Raw genomic sequence first — 20,703 nt, 5'->3', positions numbered from 1 at the left:
TTGGAATAATGGTTACATATATGAGGTTCAATAAAAGAAAATTTTCACTGCCTGTTTCTATTCTGACCATTTATTCCATTTCATGGTTATTGCAAAAAAAAAAAAAAAAATTTTTTTACATGGGGGGGGGGGGTTGTCAAAAAATGATGGGCCCCGGGTGCCACATACCCTAGGTACGCCACTGCTCTGAGGCATCCAGAAACAGTGGCGGCGGCAGTGTTCTGAACGGCAGTTCTCTTTTAAGGTAGTTATACTCGGTGTATACAGAGCTGTGAAGTAGGAAGCAATTTTGGGTGGAGTACTCTTAATAACAAGGTGGAAGAGTTGGCTTTTCTCTTTTATTGGTGCTGAAACTGGTTTTCCTGTCTTATGGAAGCAGACACTGCTTCTGCACCTACTGTAGTCTCTCTTCCTTCTAGTTCTTAGAAAGGGGTTTTGTGCTCAGTAGTCAGCTTACCTATATTCTCAGGTGAGACTTCTGTTGGTGCAGTGTTCACGGTGCTGCATCAGTGTCAGTGGATTTTGTCCTATAAAGATTCCCAAGTATTACACACAGTGCTGTGTGCTTGACATTCTAGAACAAGAGGTCTAGGCTCGGAGGGGGTGGGTTGATTCAGGAGTAACATTGAGAAGTAGCTCTTCATGGAAGAGATAATAGAAGCATGGAAATGTCTTCCAGCAGAGGTGATAAGAGGGAAAAGCAGTAACAGAATTTAAGAAAGCTTGACATAAGCATGAAGGTCATTGGTTATTAGGAAGTGAAGAAGAAAATTTGAAGTGGAATCTTCTGTATTGTAGCTGGGCAGATTAAATGTTCATTACACCCTTATTTGCTTCTGTGGAATTAACTGTCCCTCCTCTTCCTCCCCCTAACAGGATATCTTTAATCAGCTTGCACGGTCTCTAGCTCCCAGCATTCATGGACATGAGTACATTAAGAAGGCAATCCTTTGCATGCTGCTTGGAGGGATGGAGAAGATTCTGGATAATGGAACACGCATCAGGGGAGATATCAATGTCCTGCTGATAGGTATTGTGAGGAGAGGCTTGGTTTGCTTTGGGTCAAGTAGCTATTCCCCCCCCACCCAGCACACACAGATTTAGGTTTTACCCCTGTTTGTCTCCATCTTTTCGTTTTGTTCTCCTAACCCAGACATCTTTGCCACCTGCATTTTAAACAAATGTAAATTATAATCCTGGTTATCTACCTAGCATACAAAGGAAATTGCAGGACTTGGGGAGCAAGAGAGTGCCTGTTGTTTTCCTTTCATTTGATAACTTACACACATGAGTTTTAAAAAGGCAAAACAATAACTACTTATTTCAGTGGCACTACTATACATGCCCAATGCTGCATACAAACACATAAGAGCTTAGTCTATTCAGGATGGATAAACAAGGTAAATAAGGATTAAGGAGTCACATTTATTATGGGAATGATTAAAACAGGTGTTGAATAAGGGATTAAGGAGTCCTTTTACTAAGGTGCTCCAGTGGATTTACTGCATGCTAACGATTAGCGTGCCTGAAATGGCATACAGCTCACAGCAATATAATAGGGTTCATAGACATAATCACGGAAGACAAAGGCGCGCACCGACAACTGAGCGCAAGACGGAGGCGCGCGCCGAAGAAAATTACTGTTTTTAGGGGCTCCGACGGGGTTTTTGTTGGGGAGCCCCCCCCCTTTATTTAATACAGATCGCGGCAGCGTTGTGGGGGGTTGTAACCCCCACATTTTACTGGAAACTTAACTTTTTCCCTAAAAACAGAGAAAAAGTGAAGTTTTCAGTAAAATGTGGGGGGTTACAACCCCCCAAACGCCCCCACAACGCAGCGCGATCTGTATTAAGTAAAGTGGGGGGTTACCCCCCACACCCCCACATCGGAGCCCCTAAAAACAGTAATTTTCTTCGGCGCGCACCTTTGCGCTGTGCTCAATTGTTTGCGCGCGCCTTTGTCCCGGCGCTTTTGACCTTACACCATATAATAGGCTGCATGGCATTTAGCACATGTTAAATCCATTAGCACACCTTAGTAAAAGGACGCCTAAGAGTTAAAAGCAATGGGATTCATACATAGAAAACTTAATTAAATGGCATCCATCCTTTTACATGGCATAAACAAAGACTCATTTCTTTCCCAGGCTTTTACATGTATCCATTTATTGTCAACCTGAAAGGCAGGTTAGTTTTATAGATTGCCAATTTGGCCTAAACGTCTGCCTCCCGCTTCTTCCCCAAAATCATAAAATAAATTCACAAAATGTAAATTAATGACAGTTACAACATGTTTTTAACATACAAGTGCAATCCAGAATCAACTAGTAGTCTAGATGCTAAATAGTACTCGTAAAATACCTGTAGATCTTCATCACCTTTTTTTTCCCCCCCCTATTTCAGGTGATCCATCTGTTGCAAAATCTCAGTTGTTGCGTTATGTACTGTGCACAGCTCCCCGGGCCATCCCCACCACGGGTAGGGGATCTTCTGGGGTGGGTCTTACTGCTGCTGTTACCACAGACCAGGAGACAGGTGAGTAGAAGCCCTTCAGGCCAAGGTCATAATAGCTTAGCGCAAGGTTTACTTTTTCCAGTGAGGGCTTTGAGGAAGGTGGGGGTATCGATGTGGATTGGGTTGTGTCTTGAAATGTGAATGCTTTAATGGGAACTTGTCTTAGAAGGAGCAGTGGGTATGCCACAGAGAGAGATTCAGGTCTTTTGCATTTACTTTGAGAAAATGAAGACCAGTTTTGGCTTATTTGTTGCCCTTCCCACCATCCCTCTCCCCTCCCCCCACACTTTTTTCCAAGTTCCAAACTTCTTCCCTGTCAGGTTGGTTTTTGGAGTAAAATAAGGGCTGGTCCTTCCTGGTTTCATTTGTTGCATTCTAGATTTGGGGTAGGGGAAGAGATTATTTCTGTAACAGTACTTCATAAAGATTCCCTGGCATGCAGCAAGGGCACAGTCTATAGCAGTGTTTCTCAACACATGGTACGTGTACCCTTGGGGGTACGTGGGTCGCTTGTTGGGGGGATCCCTCCCTACCTACCCGCTGCTGAAGCCGCTGCTGTGGATCCCTGCCTGCCTCCCTCTCTCCCTGCCTGTCTGCTGGCCCGCTGCACCACCCCTGAAGCTGACCCTGTTACTTCGTTGGAGCTGGACTGGCTCCCTCCTCCCCCAGCAGCACTCTGTGCAGGGACACAGTCAGTGAATCATAGCTGCATAACTGACCCGGAACCTGATTTCCATTGTCAGAATTAATGTCGGAGAGAAGACTTGTGGGCCAGCCACGTGCAGCATGTGAATCACTGCACAGAGTTGGTGCTTGGGAGGATGGAGCGAATCCAGCTCCAACAAAGTAATGGGGTCGGCTTCGGGGGTGGGGGTGGTGAAGCGGCTCGGCAGACAGGCAGGGAGGGAGGGATCCCCAGCAGCAGCTTCAGCAGGGGGTGGGTGGTCAGAGATCCCCAGCGGCGGCTGGGTCGGCTTGGGGAAGGGGGCAGGGATCCCTGCCAGGCCTGGGAAGATTTCTAATCATATTCAGTGTCACTATGTCTGTTTACACTATGGGTAGGCAGCTTTTTTTGGTTTCTTTCTTTGTAGACATACTATGAATTTCCTGAGGAATCCATTAACATATTTGATATGTTTTTCAGGGGAGCGACGCTTGGAGGCAGGGGCCATGGTGTTGGCTGACCGGGGAGTTGTGTGTATTGATGAGTTTGATAAGATGTCTGACATGGACCGCACAGCAATCCACGAGGTCATGGAGCAAGGCCGTGTCACTATCGCCAAAGCAGGAATCCATGCAAGGCTGAATGCACGGTGCAGTGTACTGGCTGCTGCCAATCCTGTCTACGGAAGGGTGAGTGTGTCAGGGAGACTGTCCAGTGCAAGTAGATTTGGGTGGCTTGCATTCTGTAACACTCGTAGAAGGGGCTGGTAAGAGGGAGAGACATGAACTGGTTTGAATATTCTAGAACTCATTCAGTTTGGATAGACTTAATATTAGCTTCTTTGTTGTTGGCTTTCCCAGTGACGATAGCAGTGGGAGCGGGTGAGCAAATACAGCTTTCAGAAACATTTTATAATTTCTTTCTTGCATAAAATGCTGCTATACACATGTAGAAGACCTCTTTGTAAAATTAGGTCAAGCCTAAAAAAAAAAAAAATATGCTGTAAGCGGGCATGTATTTGTAGAGTTGGCTTTCTCAAGAGAGGAATTTGGGAAGAGCATGTGCAAAGTTTTTTCATTTGCAACCGATGATCATAGTAGTTTACTTTATATATTTAGACAGCGGTCTCAAACTTGCAGCCCCTCGGGTGCTATTTTGCAGCCCGCAGTCTTGTACCCGATCTTGCATTCTGGGCAGGAAGAGAGATGCCGGTGTCATCCGACTTGCAACTTCCTGCTGCCATCACATATGCCAGGACTCCTGCCTTCACATATCTGCCGGATACGTGAAGGCAGTAGCCCCGGCATGCGCGACAGCAGCAGGAAGTTGCAAGTCAGCTGACGCCAGCATGATCTCGCACACTGGGCAGGAAGAGAGGCTCCGGATGGAGAGATGCTGACGCATACGAAATTGTCCCCTGAAGAATGTGATGGTATCTCTGAAACTCGGATCCTAGTCGGGACCTCTTTGTTTGTTTTTGGAACTTTACTTGTTATAGAACTTTGATACAAACTTTAAATATAGGCTCAGTGTCCACAGGTTTGATGTGACATCTTCAGTGCCTCTTTGTTGATTTTTATTAAAGAAATGATAATTTTGCATGAGGTAAAACTCTTTATAGTTTATAAATCTTTCCTTTAACAGTTAAAGAAACTATAAAGAGTTTTACCTCATGCAACATTGTCATTTCTTTAATAAGACATTAACTATTTTTTTCTGTGGCCCTGCAAAGGGTTTGTTTGAGAGCACTGATTTAGACTGTATTTAGGCTTTGCCTGCCTGAACCTTTAGTCACTATGTAAAAGAGGAATTGTTAAATTTGCAGTTTTCTGGCATACTGTACAACTAGTGTGCTGATTTGATATTAAGGTGTTTTTTTCACAGTATTATTTGTCTTTATTGCCTTGAGTTGGAATTAAAAAAGGAACTCCATAATAGATAGGAATGTCTTAGCCACATATACAACAAATATGTAGTAAACATTACAGATACCATGCTTATTTCCCTATTCTTCTGAAATATCCAGAAGACCAAATGCCTGGGTAAAAAGTGTGTTTTAAGTCTCTCTTTATTACATTTTGTTAAAGATTTAATTTCCTGGATATTAGCAGAAAGCTGGTTCCATAGCCCAGTTGCCAACCGAAAAAATACATATTAGATATGAATAGTTCATGCACTTTATGCATTGTTAATCTCCCATTTAGATTATGGAAATGCCATTTATACTGGCCTACCTTAGTACCTAATGGTTGCAAGCTGTATAAAATGCCACAATACATGTGTAACCCCTGGCCTCCTATGGTACCCTGGGGCTGGTTATGTGCATAAGAACACTATCAAATAAAAAAGGGTAAATAGGACAGATAGAAATCCTCCTCTTTACCAGTATATTCAGGGTTCTGGGATACTGATCCCCAGTAGCCAGCTGTTTAGAGAAATTCTCTGCCAGCTCCCACCAAACTATTAACTAGAGAGAGACAAGCTGCTGCTCCCTTCTCCTTTCTCCAACTGCCTTTCTGTCTCTTGCTACACTGAATCTTTTAAATACAACCAATAGTAGCTCTCTGCTCTTGGCAGTGGGAGGAGTCTATATAATGTACAAGCAGTTTCCCTGTTGCTATGACATTAGAGGCCTTTTTGCTGAATGTTGCACTTTGATTCAGTGAACACAGGAATCCCCCCTCCACGCATTTATTAGGGAATGCTCACTATTATACATATAATTTCACCAGTTACCTCTTCCATACCATATTAAATGTAAGGTTTTTGCACTACCATGTAAGGAATTTTTCACTCACACACCTTCCTATGAGGTTCATTAACTATTCCTTAAGTTCCGGCTAGAGCTCTCAAGATCAGCATAGATTGACTCAGCATAGATTGGTTATTTCTTCCACCATCCAAGCAAGCCCTTAATTGTCTTAACACACACACACAAAAACATTTTATACCACATTTCATTAAGTCACATGACTGTCTATTATGCCTTTCAAGTACCTAAAAGCATTTAACAAAGTAATGGGTTTATCTAGTAGAGTTGGGAGTATTTCAGGTGGGTTTTTCTAATACCCGAGATACACTAAGCAATAGTTTTATCAGCATTGAGAACCAGCTTCTATCTAGACAATTTTAAAGTGAAGTAATATCTAATGTCTTATGCAGTTTATATCTAATAAAGAGCAAGTTACTTCATCCTGCTCCAGTGCCTCAGTTACAAACTTAAGGGCCCAGAATTAAGAACCAGAAAAAATCTCCACTTGGTGCTATTCTATAAAGGGAACTCTGGTATGAACACCCTATATAGAATAGCAAGTAGCACCTGTGACTAAAATTAAGCACCAGGATTTATACTTGCTAAAACTAGGTGTCAATCCTGGTTTGCAAGTTAGGCCCACATCCCCTTCCTCCTCCCCCCCCCCCCAAAAAAAAAAAGAAAGAAATTCTGTAACACTGTAACTTTTGGGGATACCAATGCCCCTTTATAGAATTACACATTGGCATTTATGTGCACAGCTGCAAAGTAGGGCCAATTGAATGTTAACAGCTCATTAATTTAGTTGTACCCAAATTTGGGTGATATTTATAAAATCTGGAGGTTAGCGTATGCAAAGCTTTAGAGATAGTGGTTACTGCTGATGGGCATATTGAGCGGGCCATTTGGCCTTTATCTGCCATCATATTTCTTTGTTTAGTAAAAGGGCCCTTTAGATCGTAAGTCCTCCAGTGTCAAGAAACAATCTACTATATCTGAACATAACTTGCATTGAACTTCAAGTAAGAAGGGCATGAGCTAAATTCAAAATTCCATTTAACATTTATAGCTACTCCGGAGCAGGCATAAATATTTGCACCTTCAAGGTAGACATAATTTCTACAGAATTTGTACTCATATTGTCTAAAGACACGTCATGTGCCTATTTTATGAAATTGGCAAAAGTAGTTGCATTACTTCCCAGTTAACTTAGATGACCTATTATACATTACCTTCCACATGCCACTGTCTCCTTTAGAATGAATTAGGAGTTATGATGGTGAAAGAGGATCTTAATGTTTGTTTTGTTTACTAAACCTTGATACTGCCTTTCTGTGGTACAGTCAAAACAATTTACATAGTTTCATACTCTTTCTCCCTAGTGGGCTCACAATTTGAAGTTTTATATCTGGAGCAATGGAGGATTAGGTGACTTGCCCAAGGTCACAAGGAAGTTGCAGTGGGAATAGAAACCGGTTCTCAGCTCATGCTGCTACTCCTCACCCTAATATTTTTTCTAATAGGGATACAAGCAACAAGCAAACTGTAAAGAAATAATAAGAACCCATTTATTCAGTGCCAGTAGGTACAAAGTGGTGATCATATATATATATTTTTTGACTCCTACTAGTATGACCAGTATAAGACTCCTATGGAGAACATTGGGCTCCAAGACTCTCTCCTGTCTCGCTTTGATCTTCTGTTCATCATGCTGGATCAGATGGACCCAGAGCAGGATCGTGAGATCTCTGACCATGTCTTGCGAATGCACCGCTTCCGTGCTGCGGGAGAGCAGGATGGTGACGGTGAGCTTGCCTTTTTTACTACCTCCAGTATGATAAATTTCACTGCAATAAAATGCAATATTCTACTACAATTTAGTAATTATCCTTGTTACTAAAGGTATATTGACTTGTACTGGCTAATTGCATTCTCTGCACTCTGATCTTGACATCAGTCTGGTCTGCTTCAGTAGTTGCTTTATTCTCCCTTCCAGGCAGATGTACAGCTGAGGAACACCTGAAATAAACGCAAGGTGAAGAGCCAGAACCAAAGATCAATGCAGTCTGTGGCATTGTTTAAGGCAGGGGTGCCCACACTTTTTGGGCTTGCGAGCTACTTTTAAAATGACCAAGTCAAAATGATCTACCAACAATAAAATAAAAAAACAAACAAACAATGCACACTGTACGCATAGAAAAATGTTAATTATCATTCCTATTCCAGGGTTTTTCAAAGAGGTCAAAGCAGATGACTCTATGCACCTCAGTAACAACCATACAAAAATAGACAAATATACCCCCCTCCCTTTTTACTAAACCACGATAGCAGTTTTTAGAGCGCAGGGAGCTGCGCTGAATGTTCCCTGCGCTAAAAAGCTATTGCGGTTTAGTAAAAGGGGACCTTAGTGTAAAATATAGACAGCAGAAATAAATTCAGACACATTTTGATCACTAAATTTAAAATAAAATCATTTTTCCTACCTTGTCTGGTGATTTCATGAGTCTCTGGTTGCACTTTCTTCTTCTGACTATGCATACAATCTTTCTTCCCTTCTTTTAGCTTGTATGCTTCCTCTCCTCCAGACCTCATTCCTTCCCCCAACTTTTCCTTCCTCTTCCCTGCCCTTTCTTTCTCTCTGCCTCCCTTTCTTTTTTTTCTGTTTCTCTTCTTTCCTTCTGTCTCCCTGCCTGCCCTTTTTCTTTCTTTCTCCCTGCCCTCCCCCAAGCCACTGCCACTGCCATTGCCATCGGGGACCAGGACCCAAACACCAATAACAGGCCACCAGTAACAGGCCCCAAGCTCTCCCTGCTTCGGCCAACCAGCATTCCTCTCCCCGACGTCAATTCTGCCATCGGGAAGAGGAAGGCTGATCAGCCCAAGATCGTGATCATCCTATTGGGGGAAATGTTGCCGGGTCCTGCCTTCGCGGAAACAGAAAGTAGGCAGGACCTGGCAGGAAGAAGAACAAATGCTTCATTAACCTGTCTCCCGCATTAGCCCGTAGTGAACGCTTGCTTCAGGGCTCTCAACATGTGCGTGCCGGCTTCCCTTCTCCACCCCCCCCCCCCGGACATAACTTCCGGTTTCGGAGGGAAGCCGGCACGCACACGTTAGAGCCACGGAGCATAAGTTCGCTACGGGCTGAAATCTCCAAGCCAGTTTTTTTTTGTTTTTTTTTTAATGTTCAGCAGCGGCGGCAGCAGCAGATGACAGCTGGGCGGACCGCCCAGCTAAAAGGCCCTAGAGAGAACACTGGAGAGAAAGGCTGATCGGCCCGGTAGATCAGGACGGCAACACGAGTCTATCACGGAGCCCGGGATGGGCTCTGCGATCGACTCGCGTTGCCTTCCTGAGCTACTGGTCGATCGCGATTGACGTGTTGGGCACCCCTGGTTTAAGGAAAGCAAATGGCAGGCTAGATGGGTTTTGCAGTTCCTATCTCAAATCATGATATCTGGGCTCATTTATTTTAATGTGAAGGAAAAGAATAGCTTAGTACTTCTTTCATATTTCACTTTAATTTGGGTCATTCCATGTCTAATGGTCCAGAGCTCCCCATTTGACCATCTCAGAAATTGATGAAATTTTTTCAGGAGATATAGAAATATGATGGCAGATAAAGGCCAAATGGCCCATGCAGTCTGCCCATCAGCAGTAACCATTATCTCTTCCTCTCTCTGAGATCCCACGTGCCTGTCCCACATTTCTTAATTTCAGACATAGTCTTTGTCTCCACCACCTCTTCCTGGAGACTGTTCCATGCATCTACCACCCTTTCTGTAAAAAGGTATTTCCTTAAATTACTCCTGAGCTTATCACTTCTTCACTTCATCCTATGCCCTCTCATTCTAGAGCTTCCTTTCAAATTAAAGAGACTCGACTTGTGCGCATTTATGCCACGTAGGTATTTAAACATCTATCATATCTCCCCTCTCCCGCCTTTCCTCCAAAGAATACAGATTGAGATCTTTAAACCTGTCCCCATAAGCATCATTTTAGTAGCCTTCCTCTGGACCAACTCCATCCTTTTTATATCTTTTTGAAGGAGCAGCCACCATAATTGTACATAATATTTTAAATGAGGTCTCACCAAAGTTTTATACAGGGGCATCAGTACCTCCTTTTTTCTACTGGAAGTATTGATGCATCCTATTGATGCTCCCTATGCACCCTAGCATCCTTCTAGCTTTCACCGCCACCTATTCAACCTGTTTGGCCACCTTAAGTTCATCGCATACAATCACATCCAAGTCCTGCTCTTTTGTCGTGCACATAAGTTCTTCATCCCCTAAACTGTATTGTTCCCTTGGGTTTTTGCAGCCCAAATGCATGACCTTGCATTTCTTAGCATTAAATTTTAGCTGCCAAATTTCAGACCATTCTTCAAGCTTTGGCAGGTCTTGCTTCGTTATGCACACCTATTGCAGATTTTGGTATCATCTGCAAAGAGGCAAATCTTACCCGACAGCCCTGCAGCAATATCATTTATAAAAATGTTAAAAAGAGCAGGCCCAAGAACAGAACCTTGAGGCACACCACTGGTAATATCCGTTTCCTTAGAGCGATCTCCATGGATCGTAACCCTCTGTCATCTTCCACTCAACCAGTTCTTGACCCAGCCTGTCACTTTGGGACCCATCCGAGGACACTCAGTTTGTTTCTTAGATGTCTAGCACACTCCCTCTATTCAATTCTCTGGTCACCCAGTCAAAGAAATTGATTAGATTTGTCTGACAAGACCTACCTCTAGTGAATCCATATTGCCTTGGGTCCTGTAATCCACAGGATTCCAGAAACTTCACCATTCTCTGTTTTAAAATAGGCGGCCACAAAGTTGGTAAAGTTTGTTCTGGAATGCGCAAATGCATTTTTGACTAGTTATGCCTCCTATCTAGAAGCATTCCAGGGTTAAGAATTTAGGGAATGGAAGAGACTGCAGCTAATGGATGCCCCACAAATTTTTAAGAGCACTGTGCTTTTTGCTAATGAAATAAAGCTTCATCAGAACTGATGAAAAAATGTTATTCAAATTCTTAGCTGTTAGAGATGCCATATATCACAACTCTACATTCTCCAATCCTTTTCTTTTTTGTACTAATTTAAAGAACAATTTTTGGGTTACAAAACTCAACATATCACCTAAAAAAAAAAAATCATCAATTTCTGAGATGGTAGAGTGGGGGCCCTCCTTCAAATTGGTCCAGTTGACATGGAATTACCCTATTGCAAAATCATAAAAACATATCTAAAAGAGTTTACAAAACTGCTAAATCAAATCTAGACAAGTGAAAAGGGGTAGAGGGAAAGAAACAGAGGGCAGCCTGGTTTATAATATATATTAATAAAACGTAAAACAAATTCTAAATAAATTAACCAACTAAGACTTGTGTAAAGGGATGGTAAAGGGAAAGAAAACCACACTGGGCAATAAACATATGAAAGATGGCAGTATTCAACAGGTGACCACAAACACTGGGGGCTTATGGAACTACTGTACTAAAACAAATGGAAATGCCTGAACAAACTTGTATACAAATTTAGAGTAGGCATGTTCTGGGAAGGAGTTTAGGCAGAGTGTGGGCAGGTGCAAGATTTTCACACAGTCAAATGTCAGCAAGCTCAACGTAGACACTATTTTTGCAGGATCTGAGGTAATATTTTATCAAGTGTGGTCCACTGTAGCTCCAAATCGTGCTCAATAGCACACTCAGTGGCTGTCCACAAAATAACACCCTGACGTGTGGCCCGGACTGGAGCCACCCTGCAGGACCGGATTCCAAACAGGAACCAAAAAGAAAAGAAAAAAAAACCAGATAACAAAAGTCACCACGATTATTCTTCAATGGCAAAATAATATCAGATTTTATTTCTCTTTTGTCCCAAGGTAAATAGGCTTTCCAAAACAGAAGGCAAACTTGTCAGAATGTTCTTCCTTACAGTAACACAAAAAGTTGAAAACAAAACCAGCAAATAACGGTCCAAATAAAGGCATTAATTTGCTCTCAGCAATGTTTCTATTTTAGTTGTGGCAGAGGGTTTAATTGCCCCCAGCCTTAGGGTTGTCTGCTTCCAAAGCAGGCAGCTTCCAAAACACAAACAAATATAGTTCAGTGCAGACATTCAGCACAAGTATCTCAAAAGTCCACACAAGCCTCTGGCCAGTTCCAGTCACTGCCAGGTCAGGAGAGTGATAGGTTTTGCTCAATAAAGCCTCTAGACCGGCTTTCAAAAATTCCCTCCCAGGGTGTTAGCAAAACCTCTCCCAAATACAATCACCCCTTAGCTTGCATTCAAACGAAAAATTGTTTCTTCAAACAGTCCAGAAACACCAACCTCATTTACTGCTTGAGGGTGGAAGCCAAGTTCACCTGCATGGGCTCAACAAACTCAGGAGCAAACTCTGTCAGGCTTTCTTCCACATCCATGTTCTGACCTTCTAGAAAATTTAATTCCTCAGCCTGACCAGCCTCTATCACCTCCATAGGCATAGGCTTGTTGCACCTGCTTGGCTCCAGGGACTCTCTAGGGAGAAAGGGCTTAAAGCTTCTCCCTAGCTGGCTTCCTTTCCTGTTCTCTGAAACAGGTTTATATACCTTGGGGCAACGCCCTGCTGTGTCAGCCCTGGCAGTGTTCCAAGGGCCTCTTGGGCTCCCCCGGTGGTCAGAGTTATTATCATTGTCAGGAACTGCCTGTACCTTCCCGATTCCACCCCGGGATTTCTTTTTTACTTCTTTTCTCTCAGCCCTGACTGGGACCTGAACAGGGAGAATACCTGGCATGTCACATACCCCCACCCTTAGACGGTGCTTATCCCTATCAGCATCAGTAGGTACAGAATTTTCAGGTATACGGGACAGTATGTCAACATTAGTGTTCAGGCGACCCGGGCGGTGGACCACGGTGAACCTGAAAGTTTGAAGTGCTAGGTACCATCTGGTGAGGCGAGCATTGTTATTTCGCATGGTACCTAGCCATTTCAGGGCAGCATGGTCCGTTACCAACGTGAATGGCCTCTCCCCTAAATAGTGGTCAAGCGTCTGCATCGCCCACTTTGCAGCCAAACACTCTAGTTCTATTACAGCATAGTTCCTCTCATTGGGGTGAAGTTTCCTGCTTAAATACAAGATGGGATGCTCTATGCCGTGACTCTCCTGGCTTAGAATAGCACCCAATCCACAACCTGACGCATCTGTCTGAAGGATCAGAGGTTTGTTATAATCGATGGCGGTAAGAACAGGTTGTTCACACAGACTGTCCTTCAGATCCTGAAAAGCTTTTACCCCATCAATTCCCCATTGCAAGGTATCTGGGACATCCTTTTTTAGCATATTTGTAAGTGGGGTAGCCCTGGTTGCAAAGTTAGGTATAAATCTCCTGTAATAGCCTAACAAACCTAAGAACCCTCGCATTTGTTTCTTTGTGTTAGGCTGAGGATAATCCTGAATACACCTCACCTTATCTACTAAGGGTTTGACCTGACCCCTACCCACTGTATATCCTAAGTATTTAACCTCTCTCTGGCCTAGAAAACACTTTTTGGGGTTCACTGTAAAGCCTGCACTCCTAAGTGCCTCCAATATGGAAGCGACATGTTCAAGATGTTGCTGCCAGGAGGGGGAGTAGATGACAATGTCATCGAGGTATGCCTCTGCATAGGCGTGATGTCCCCTCAAAACTTCATTTACCGCCCTTTGACAAGTAGCAGCTGCCCCATGCAATCCGAATGGCATGCGGGTGAACTGGTACAAGCCATAGGGAGTGCTAAAGGCAGTCTTAGGTTTAGCACTAGTGGTCAAAGGAATTTGCCAGTAGCCCTTGGTGAGGTCAATAGTCGTAAGGTACTGGGCCTGGCCTAAACGATCCAGGAGCTCGTCCACTCGAGGCATCGGAAAGGCGTCGAATTGCGATACTTCATTAACTTGCCTAAAGTCGATGCAGAACCGAGGGGAGCCATCAGCCTTCGGAACTATAACTATTGGGCTACACCAAGGACTTTGTGAGGCCTCAATGACTCCGAGAGACAACATCTCCTGCACTAGCCCATTAACTAACCTTTTCTTCTCCTCTGAGAGCCGATAGGGGCGAACTCTAACTACCTTACCAGGACTTGTAATGATGTCATGGGTAACCCCTTTAGTGCGTCCTGGTATGGGTGAGAATACATCAGGGAACCTCTTAATAAGAGCCTGTACTTGTTGGATTTGCGGCGCTGACAGTTCTTCCCCTATGTTTACTTTTTCAGCTTGTCCCAAGTCTGCTACCTGAGGTCCCAGATCATCCTCCTGGTATCTTTGTGCCACTAGAGCTAAGGTTTCCCTATCTCTCCAGGGCTTAAGTAGATTAATGTGATAAGTTTGCAAATGCTTCTTCTCATCTCTCACCCTATAATTTACAGGGCCTACCTTCTCCACCACCGTGGCTGGCCCCTTCCAGTGGGCTAGGAACTTATGCGGGTCGGATGGTACGAGTATAAGTACCCTATCACCGACTTCCAATTGGCGATCTTTAGCCTTCCTATCGTAATAGGTCTTTTGTTGGTTTTGGGCAAATTCTAAATTTTCTCTCCCCAATCCAGCCACTTGAGCTAGCCTCTGTTTAAGTTGAGATAAATGAGATAACACATTCAGTTCGGTCTCGTTCGGTGGGTCCCAACCCTCCTTTACAATATCAAGCAGTCCTCTGGGAACTCGTCCATATAACAATTCGAAGGGACTGACCCCCAAAGAGTCCTGAACCCTTTCACGGGCAGCAAATAAAACATAGGGAATAAACAGGTCCCAATCCCTCATATTCCCTTTTAATCCCTTCTTTAGCATATGTTTGAGCGTCTGATTGAACCGCTCCACTAAGCCATTTGCCTGTGGGTGATAGGCAGAGGTTTTAATGTGCCTTATCCCCAGATCTCTCCAAAATCCTTCCATCTCCTTGGATAGGAAGTTACTCCCACGATCAGACAGTACCTCCCTGGGAAAACCAATACTACAAAATAATCCCATTAATTCCTTCATGAGGGCTTTAGAAGTTGTTTTCCGAAGAGGGAAAGCCCAAGGAAATCTTGTGGCCACATCCATTACCACAAATATAAAGCTATACCCCCTTACCGTTCTTTCCAATGGCCCTATTATATCCATGGCTAATCTTTTGAGAGGTTCATCTATCACAGGAATTGGAATTAAGGGGACTCGAGGTGGCCGATCCATAGTCAACTGTTGACAGACAGGACAGGTCTTACAAAATTCCTCCACCTCTTGTCTCATCCTTGGCCAGAAAAACCTGCCCAATATCTGGGTCTGCGTCCCTAATACCCCTTTATGTCCCGCTAATGGAGAATCATGAGCTAGTTGCAAGACGATCTTCCTAAATCCTTTTGGGACTACCAATTGTTCCTTCTTCTCCCCTGACCGTTCTGGGCAAGGTTCTATCTTATAAAGAAGACCCCTTCTAATCTTAAATACAGCGTTTCTTGATTGGGGACCCGTAGCCTGTTGCCACAGATCTTGCAAAGACGGGTCAGCCCGTTGTTCCCTAAGAAATGTGGGAAAGGAATCCATTATTTCTTGAGGGAGACCTGGGAACTCCTGCGTCTGACCCACCTTTTGCAAGGCCTGGGTACGTTGATGCTGCTGCCTTCTCTTCTGAGCCCTAGAGGCTCTTGCCAGTTTCTGAGAAGGCCTTTCTATAACACCCTCTTGGAATGGGAACACTTTCCCTAGTTCTGTCTCTGTACTTGCAGTAGGTAAACCCTGTGAACGCGTATTAACCAACCCGTGTTTAGTATCTAAACACATACGCAATCCGGGCCAATCCTGACCCAAGATCAAGTCATACGGAGCACCGGGTACTAAAGCTACAGATACTTGGTAAACTCTATTTTGGTGTAGGATTGTGGTGGGTCTAAGTGCATAATGAACACTATCTCCGTGTATGCATTTAATCATTACCCTTTCCCCTTTTGAGGTCCCTCTCTCTCCAGGGAATACCTTTTCCCAGAAGCCTACCGACATCATCGACTGATCGGCCCCGGTGTCGATCAATGCTATTGTCTCGTGTCCACCTATAGACACTGTTGTAGTGCATGCATTTTGTTTTCTTTGTTCATGGATACTTATTTTATTCTTCCTAGTATCCCCTTTGGCCTTCAGGCTGGATAGGTTTACTACCCTACAACCACCTTGTGAATGTCCTAACCGCCCACACCTAGAACACTTCCTTTTACTTCGGGGGTCGTTAGTTCGGGATACAGGCATAGGGGACGCCTTAAGGAAGGGTTCCTTATTCCTCCATACACCTAAACCCCTGGAGTTCTGCCTTGGTGAGTGTGCATGCAGCGGAATTTTCATAGGCGCTACCTCTGAGAGTCCCTGGATACCCGGCAAGGTGTCTACACCTTCCGAGCCCCAGCCTAGCACCTCGGGAGTAAGAACAACTTCAAGGTCGTCTCTAGTTGTAGACTCTGACCATTTTAAATGAGGCGATATATTAAGTCCTACCGGAGCTGTAGAATGTACCCTTGCAGGTCCCTGGCCAGCTGGAGGGGTAGTGTTCTGTTGGAGTAGTTGGGCAAACACTCTGGCCTGCTCCCGAGCAGCGGTCATTAATGTTCCATACTGCTGCATCATAGTGTCCTGCCGGGTTTGCCATCGAGCCTCACTGCTCCTAAATATCTCCTGAAGCTCCTGGGCTTGCCTCTGGTCCTCCTCGGCTACCGCTGCAAAAATCTGAGTCTGCTCCATAACATGTACCTGAAAGGCAAACAAAAAAGAAAAGGAACCCAAGTGTGGCCGTTTGGTAAGAGTGTCCTCCCCTTACTAGCCTCCCCAGTTTCCAGTCCTCCCCAACCAGCACCACTTTATCCTCACCAGCTACCCCTAGATACCCTTACCGGAGGTACTGGTGAGTCTTCGCATTCGTGCTGATTGGGTGCACCGCCCGTGCTGTATCCGGTCTGGAACTGGTTTCCGGCTCGGTCCACTGGTCCTTCGGGTCCTCCTGGAACTCGGCTCTGGAACTCTGGAACTCAGGTCCGACTCTCTCCACCTTCGATCACCCACTGGCTCCACACCGTGCTCCACAGGATATTCAGCTGTCTTTGATTCCTGATTTCCGGTTTCCGGTTGGAAACCCCTCCTCCGAAACGGACACAGGAACTCCAGATAAAGTTTTCCAAAAACACTAGGTTTCTCCAAACAAAACAACTTGGTTAATAGTTCAATGATACCATCCAGGATACACAAGTCCAAAATGGCAAAGCAAAAGAAAAAATTTTTTTTTTTTTTTTTCAATTTCAGTTCCTCGGGTGTCCTGCAGGAGGTGCTATATCCCACTTCTGACACCAAACTATGTGGTCCACTGTAGCTCCAAATCGTGCTCAATAGCACACTCAGTGGCTGTCCACAAAATAACACCCTGACGTGTGGCCCGGACTGGAGCCACCCTGCAGGACCGGATTCCAAACAGGAACCAAAAAGAAAAGAAAAAAAAACCAGATAACAAAAGTCACCACGATTATTCTTCAATGGCAAAATAATATCAGATTTTATTTCTCTTTTGTCCCAAGGTAAATAGGCTTTCCAAAACAGAAGGCAAACTTGTCAGAATGTTCTTCCTTACAGTAACACAAAAAGTTGAAAACAAAACCAGCAAATAACGGTCCAAATAAAGGCATTAATTTGCTCTCAGCAATGTTTCTATTTTAGTTGTGGCAGAGGGTTTAATTGCCCCCAGCCTTAGGGTTGTCTGCTTCCAAAGCAGGCAGCTTCCAAAACACAAACAAATATAGTTCAGTGCAGACATTCAGCACAAGTATCTCAAAAGTCCACACAAGCCTCTGGCCAGTTCCAGTCACTGCCAGGTCAGGAGAGTGATAGGTTTTGCTCAATAAAGCCTCTAGACCGGCTTTCAAAAATTCCCTCCCAGGGTGTTAGCAAAACCTCTCCCAAATACAATCACCCCTTAGCTTGCATTCAAACGAAAAATTGTTTCTTCAAACAGTCCAGAAACACCAACCTCATTTACTGCTTGAGGGTGGAAGCCAAGTTCACCTGCATGGGCTCAACAAACTCAGGAGCAAACTCTGTCAGGCTTTCTTCCACATCCATGTTCTGACCTTCTAGAAAATTTAATTCCTCAGCCTGACCAGCCTCTATCACCTCCATAGGCATAGGCTTGTTGCACCTGCTTGGCTCCAGGGACTCTCTAGGGAGAAAGGGCTTAAAGCTTCTCCCTAGCTGGCTTCCTTTCCTGTTCTCTGAAACAGGTTTATATACCTTGGGGCAACGCCCTGCTGTGTCAGCCCTGGCAGTGTTCCAAGGGCCTCTTGGGCTCCCCCGGTGGTCAGAGTTATTATCATTGTCAGGAACTGCCTGTACCTTCCCGATTCCACCCCGGGATTTCTTTTTTACTTCTTTTCTCTCAGCCCTGACTGGGACCTGAACAGGGAGAATACCTGGCATGTCACACAAGTCACATAAGTGTCTGTGAGCCTTTGTAAAATAGGCTTCAAATACAGTATAATCTCGTTATAATGGACTTCAGGGGACCTGGAAAAACAGTCCGTTATATCCATAGTTGCATTTTTAAAAAACTTTATTTAGGTCAACTGAAACAACATACAATCAATGAACAACAGTCACTGCACAAGCATATCAGCAACATCAATAACAAAACTCAGCAAAACACATTGGTATGGCACGAAATGATTGCAAAACCAGAACACTAAAAGATATTCTAAAGCTTTATGTTGTACTGTACTGGAAAGAAAAATAATCTGTCATTTTCTTCTGGGCTGCATTTTGATACTATATCACCAGTATGCCATGCGCATTGTAGGCGGAGCCTGCATGTCCATTATAGCTGAACAAAACTAGAGCTAAAAGCGGCTCTGGGGATCAAATTGGTTGTCCATTATATCCGAAAGTACGTTATATGCGAGTCTGCTATATGCGATGATTTTCTGCATGTTTATAAAGGCGCAAGGCCGGGACCAGTATACCTCATCCGCTATAGACGAGGTTCCGTTATAAGCGAGTCCGTTATAACAAGATTATACGGTACATGCTTCCCCCACCCTTCATACACAGGTGACTTTTTTTTTTATTTTTAATTCTTTATTCATTTAAAAAATCTTTCATCAAGTGTACAATAATCATAATAAACACAATGAATCAAAGCTCTTGCATATCTTATCATTATAATCTAAGCATATAAATGTAACCCTCTCCCCACCCTCCCTCAAAGCCCTTCATTCATGTAAAGAAACCTATATTTGCATCCCTCCCCCCTCCTATTATTATATGATGTCTGACTAATAGGAAAATGGCATTTAATCATGACAAAAAGACGTTAATGGCTCCCATATTTTAATAAAATTATTATAATTTCCATTTTGTATTGCTATTGATCTTTCCATTCTATATATGTGGCATAATGAATTCCACCAAAAATTAAAGTTTAACCTAGTATGATCTTTCCAGTTATTAGTAATATGTTGGATGGCCACTCCAGTCATGATCATTAAAAGTTTATTATTACTCGATGATATCTGACTCTTTTTTCTCATACACATTCCAAATATCACAGTATCATAAGATAACGCTACATGGTTTTCCAATAAACAATTTATTTGATCCCAGATTGAGCTCCAAAAGGCAAAGATATGGGGACAGTAGAATAAAAAGATCTGAGTGTAATTTTGTAAAGGGGCACTTGCATTATCCCAGGACAAGCAGGCAGCATATTCTTAACGCATGGGTGACATCACCGAAGGAGCCCCGGTACGGACACTTTTAACTAGAAAGTTCTAGTTGGCCGCACCGCGCATGCGCGAGTGCCTTCCCGCCCGACGGAGGAGTGTGTGGTCCCCAGTTTCTTCATTTCCGCGGAGCGAAGAAGACGCATGTGTTTCAACGGCCGTTGAAAAAACTAGTTCTGCCTTCCCGTTCGCGTATTTTTTCGGTTTTCTTCTATTTTTTCCTTTCGGATCCCTTAAATTTTACTTTAAAAAAAAAAAAACTTGTCGAGTTTTCTTTATTTTTTTCAGGCCGGCCCAGGCGGGGCCTGTTGCCACCATACAGGCCTCCGGCTTCGATTTTGCGGAGGCCACGTTTCCCTTCATGCCCCCTCAACTGGGCTTTAAGAAGTGCAAGCGGTGTGCACGCCCGATCTCTCTCACCGACCCGCACAATTGGTGCCTGCAGTGCTTGGGTCCGGAGCATCGGATTGACACCTGCACCCGCTGTGCTACTCTTAAAAAACGCACATTAAAAAATAGGCAGATCCAGCAAAATATTCTTTTCAGCACCGGATCTGCCATGGAACCTGCCGCGACGTCGACGGCACCTCAAAAATTGACACCGACTACTTCGACGCCACCGGATCCTTCTTCGGGGTCGCTGGCCCCAGGTAAGCCGGCTAAGAAGCCTTCCACTTCCCTTGAGCGCCCTCCTGCCACGGTTGCGACACCGGTCCTCCCGGCACCGCACCGACCCCGCAAACGCTCCGCTCCGATATCGGTGAGTGCCTCGTCATCGGCCTCATCATCGCCGGAGCGTAGAGCGGCACCTATGGTACCAAAGAAGAAAATAGCGGTACCGGTGCCCCCCCTGGACGACCGCATCGCGGCCATACCCCAAGCTCAGTTACAAGAGCAGCTACAGCAGCAACTCCAACAACTGTTGCCGGCGGTGCTGGCCCCACACCTTCCGGTACAGGACCGGTCCGAGCCTCGCACACTCCCATCGGTGTCAACCCCCTCGGTACCGCTTAACACTTCC

General features: G+C 44.3%; 1 protein-coding gene across 2 annotated transcripts in view; it reads left to right on the top strand.

Moving 5' to 3' along the window:
* The window catches only part of MCM3 (minichromosome maintenance complex component 3), a 134,241-nt gene that overhangs the window by 93,752 nt on the left and 19,786 nt on the right, over nucleotides 1-20,703 (top strand). For both annotated transcript variants that reach the window (XM_033936390.1, XM_033936389.1), the window contains 4 exons: nucleotides 877-1,030; nucleotides 2,403-2,534; nucleotides 3,658-3,866; nucleotides 7,560-7,734. In XM_033936390.1, coding sequence (XP_033792281.1) covers nucleotides 877-1,030; nucleotides 2,403-2,534; nucleotides 3,658-3,866; nucleotides 7,560-7,734 — 670 coding nt within the window. The remainder of the gene's footprint in view (nucleotides 1-876; nucleotides 1,031-2,402; nucleotides 2,535-3,657; nucleotides 3,867-7,559; nucleotides 7,735-20,703) is intronic.

The sequence above is a fragment of the Geotrypetes seraphini genome, chromosome 3 (genome assembly GCF_902459505.1).
Source record: "Geotrypetes seraphini chromosome 3, aGeoSer1.1, whole genome shotgun sequence".
Taxonomy (NCBI): domain Eukaryota; kingdom Metazoa; phylum Chordata; class Amphibia; order Gymnophiona; family Dermophiidae; genus Geotrypetes; species Geotrypetes seraphini.
Note: the sequence above shows the minus strand (reverse complement) of the source record. Positions and strands in the feature narration are given on the sequence as shown.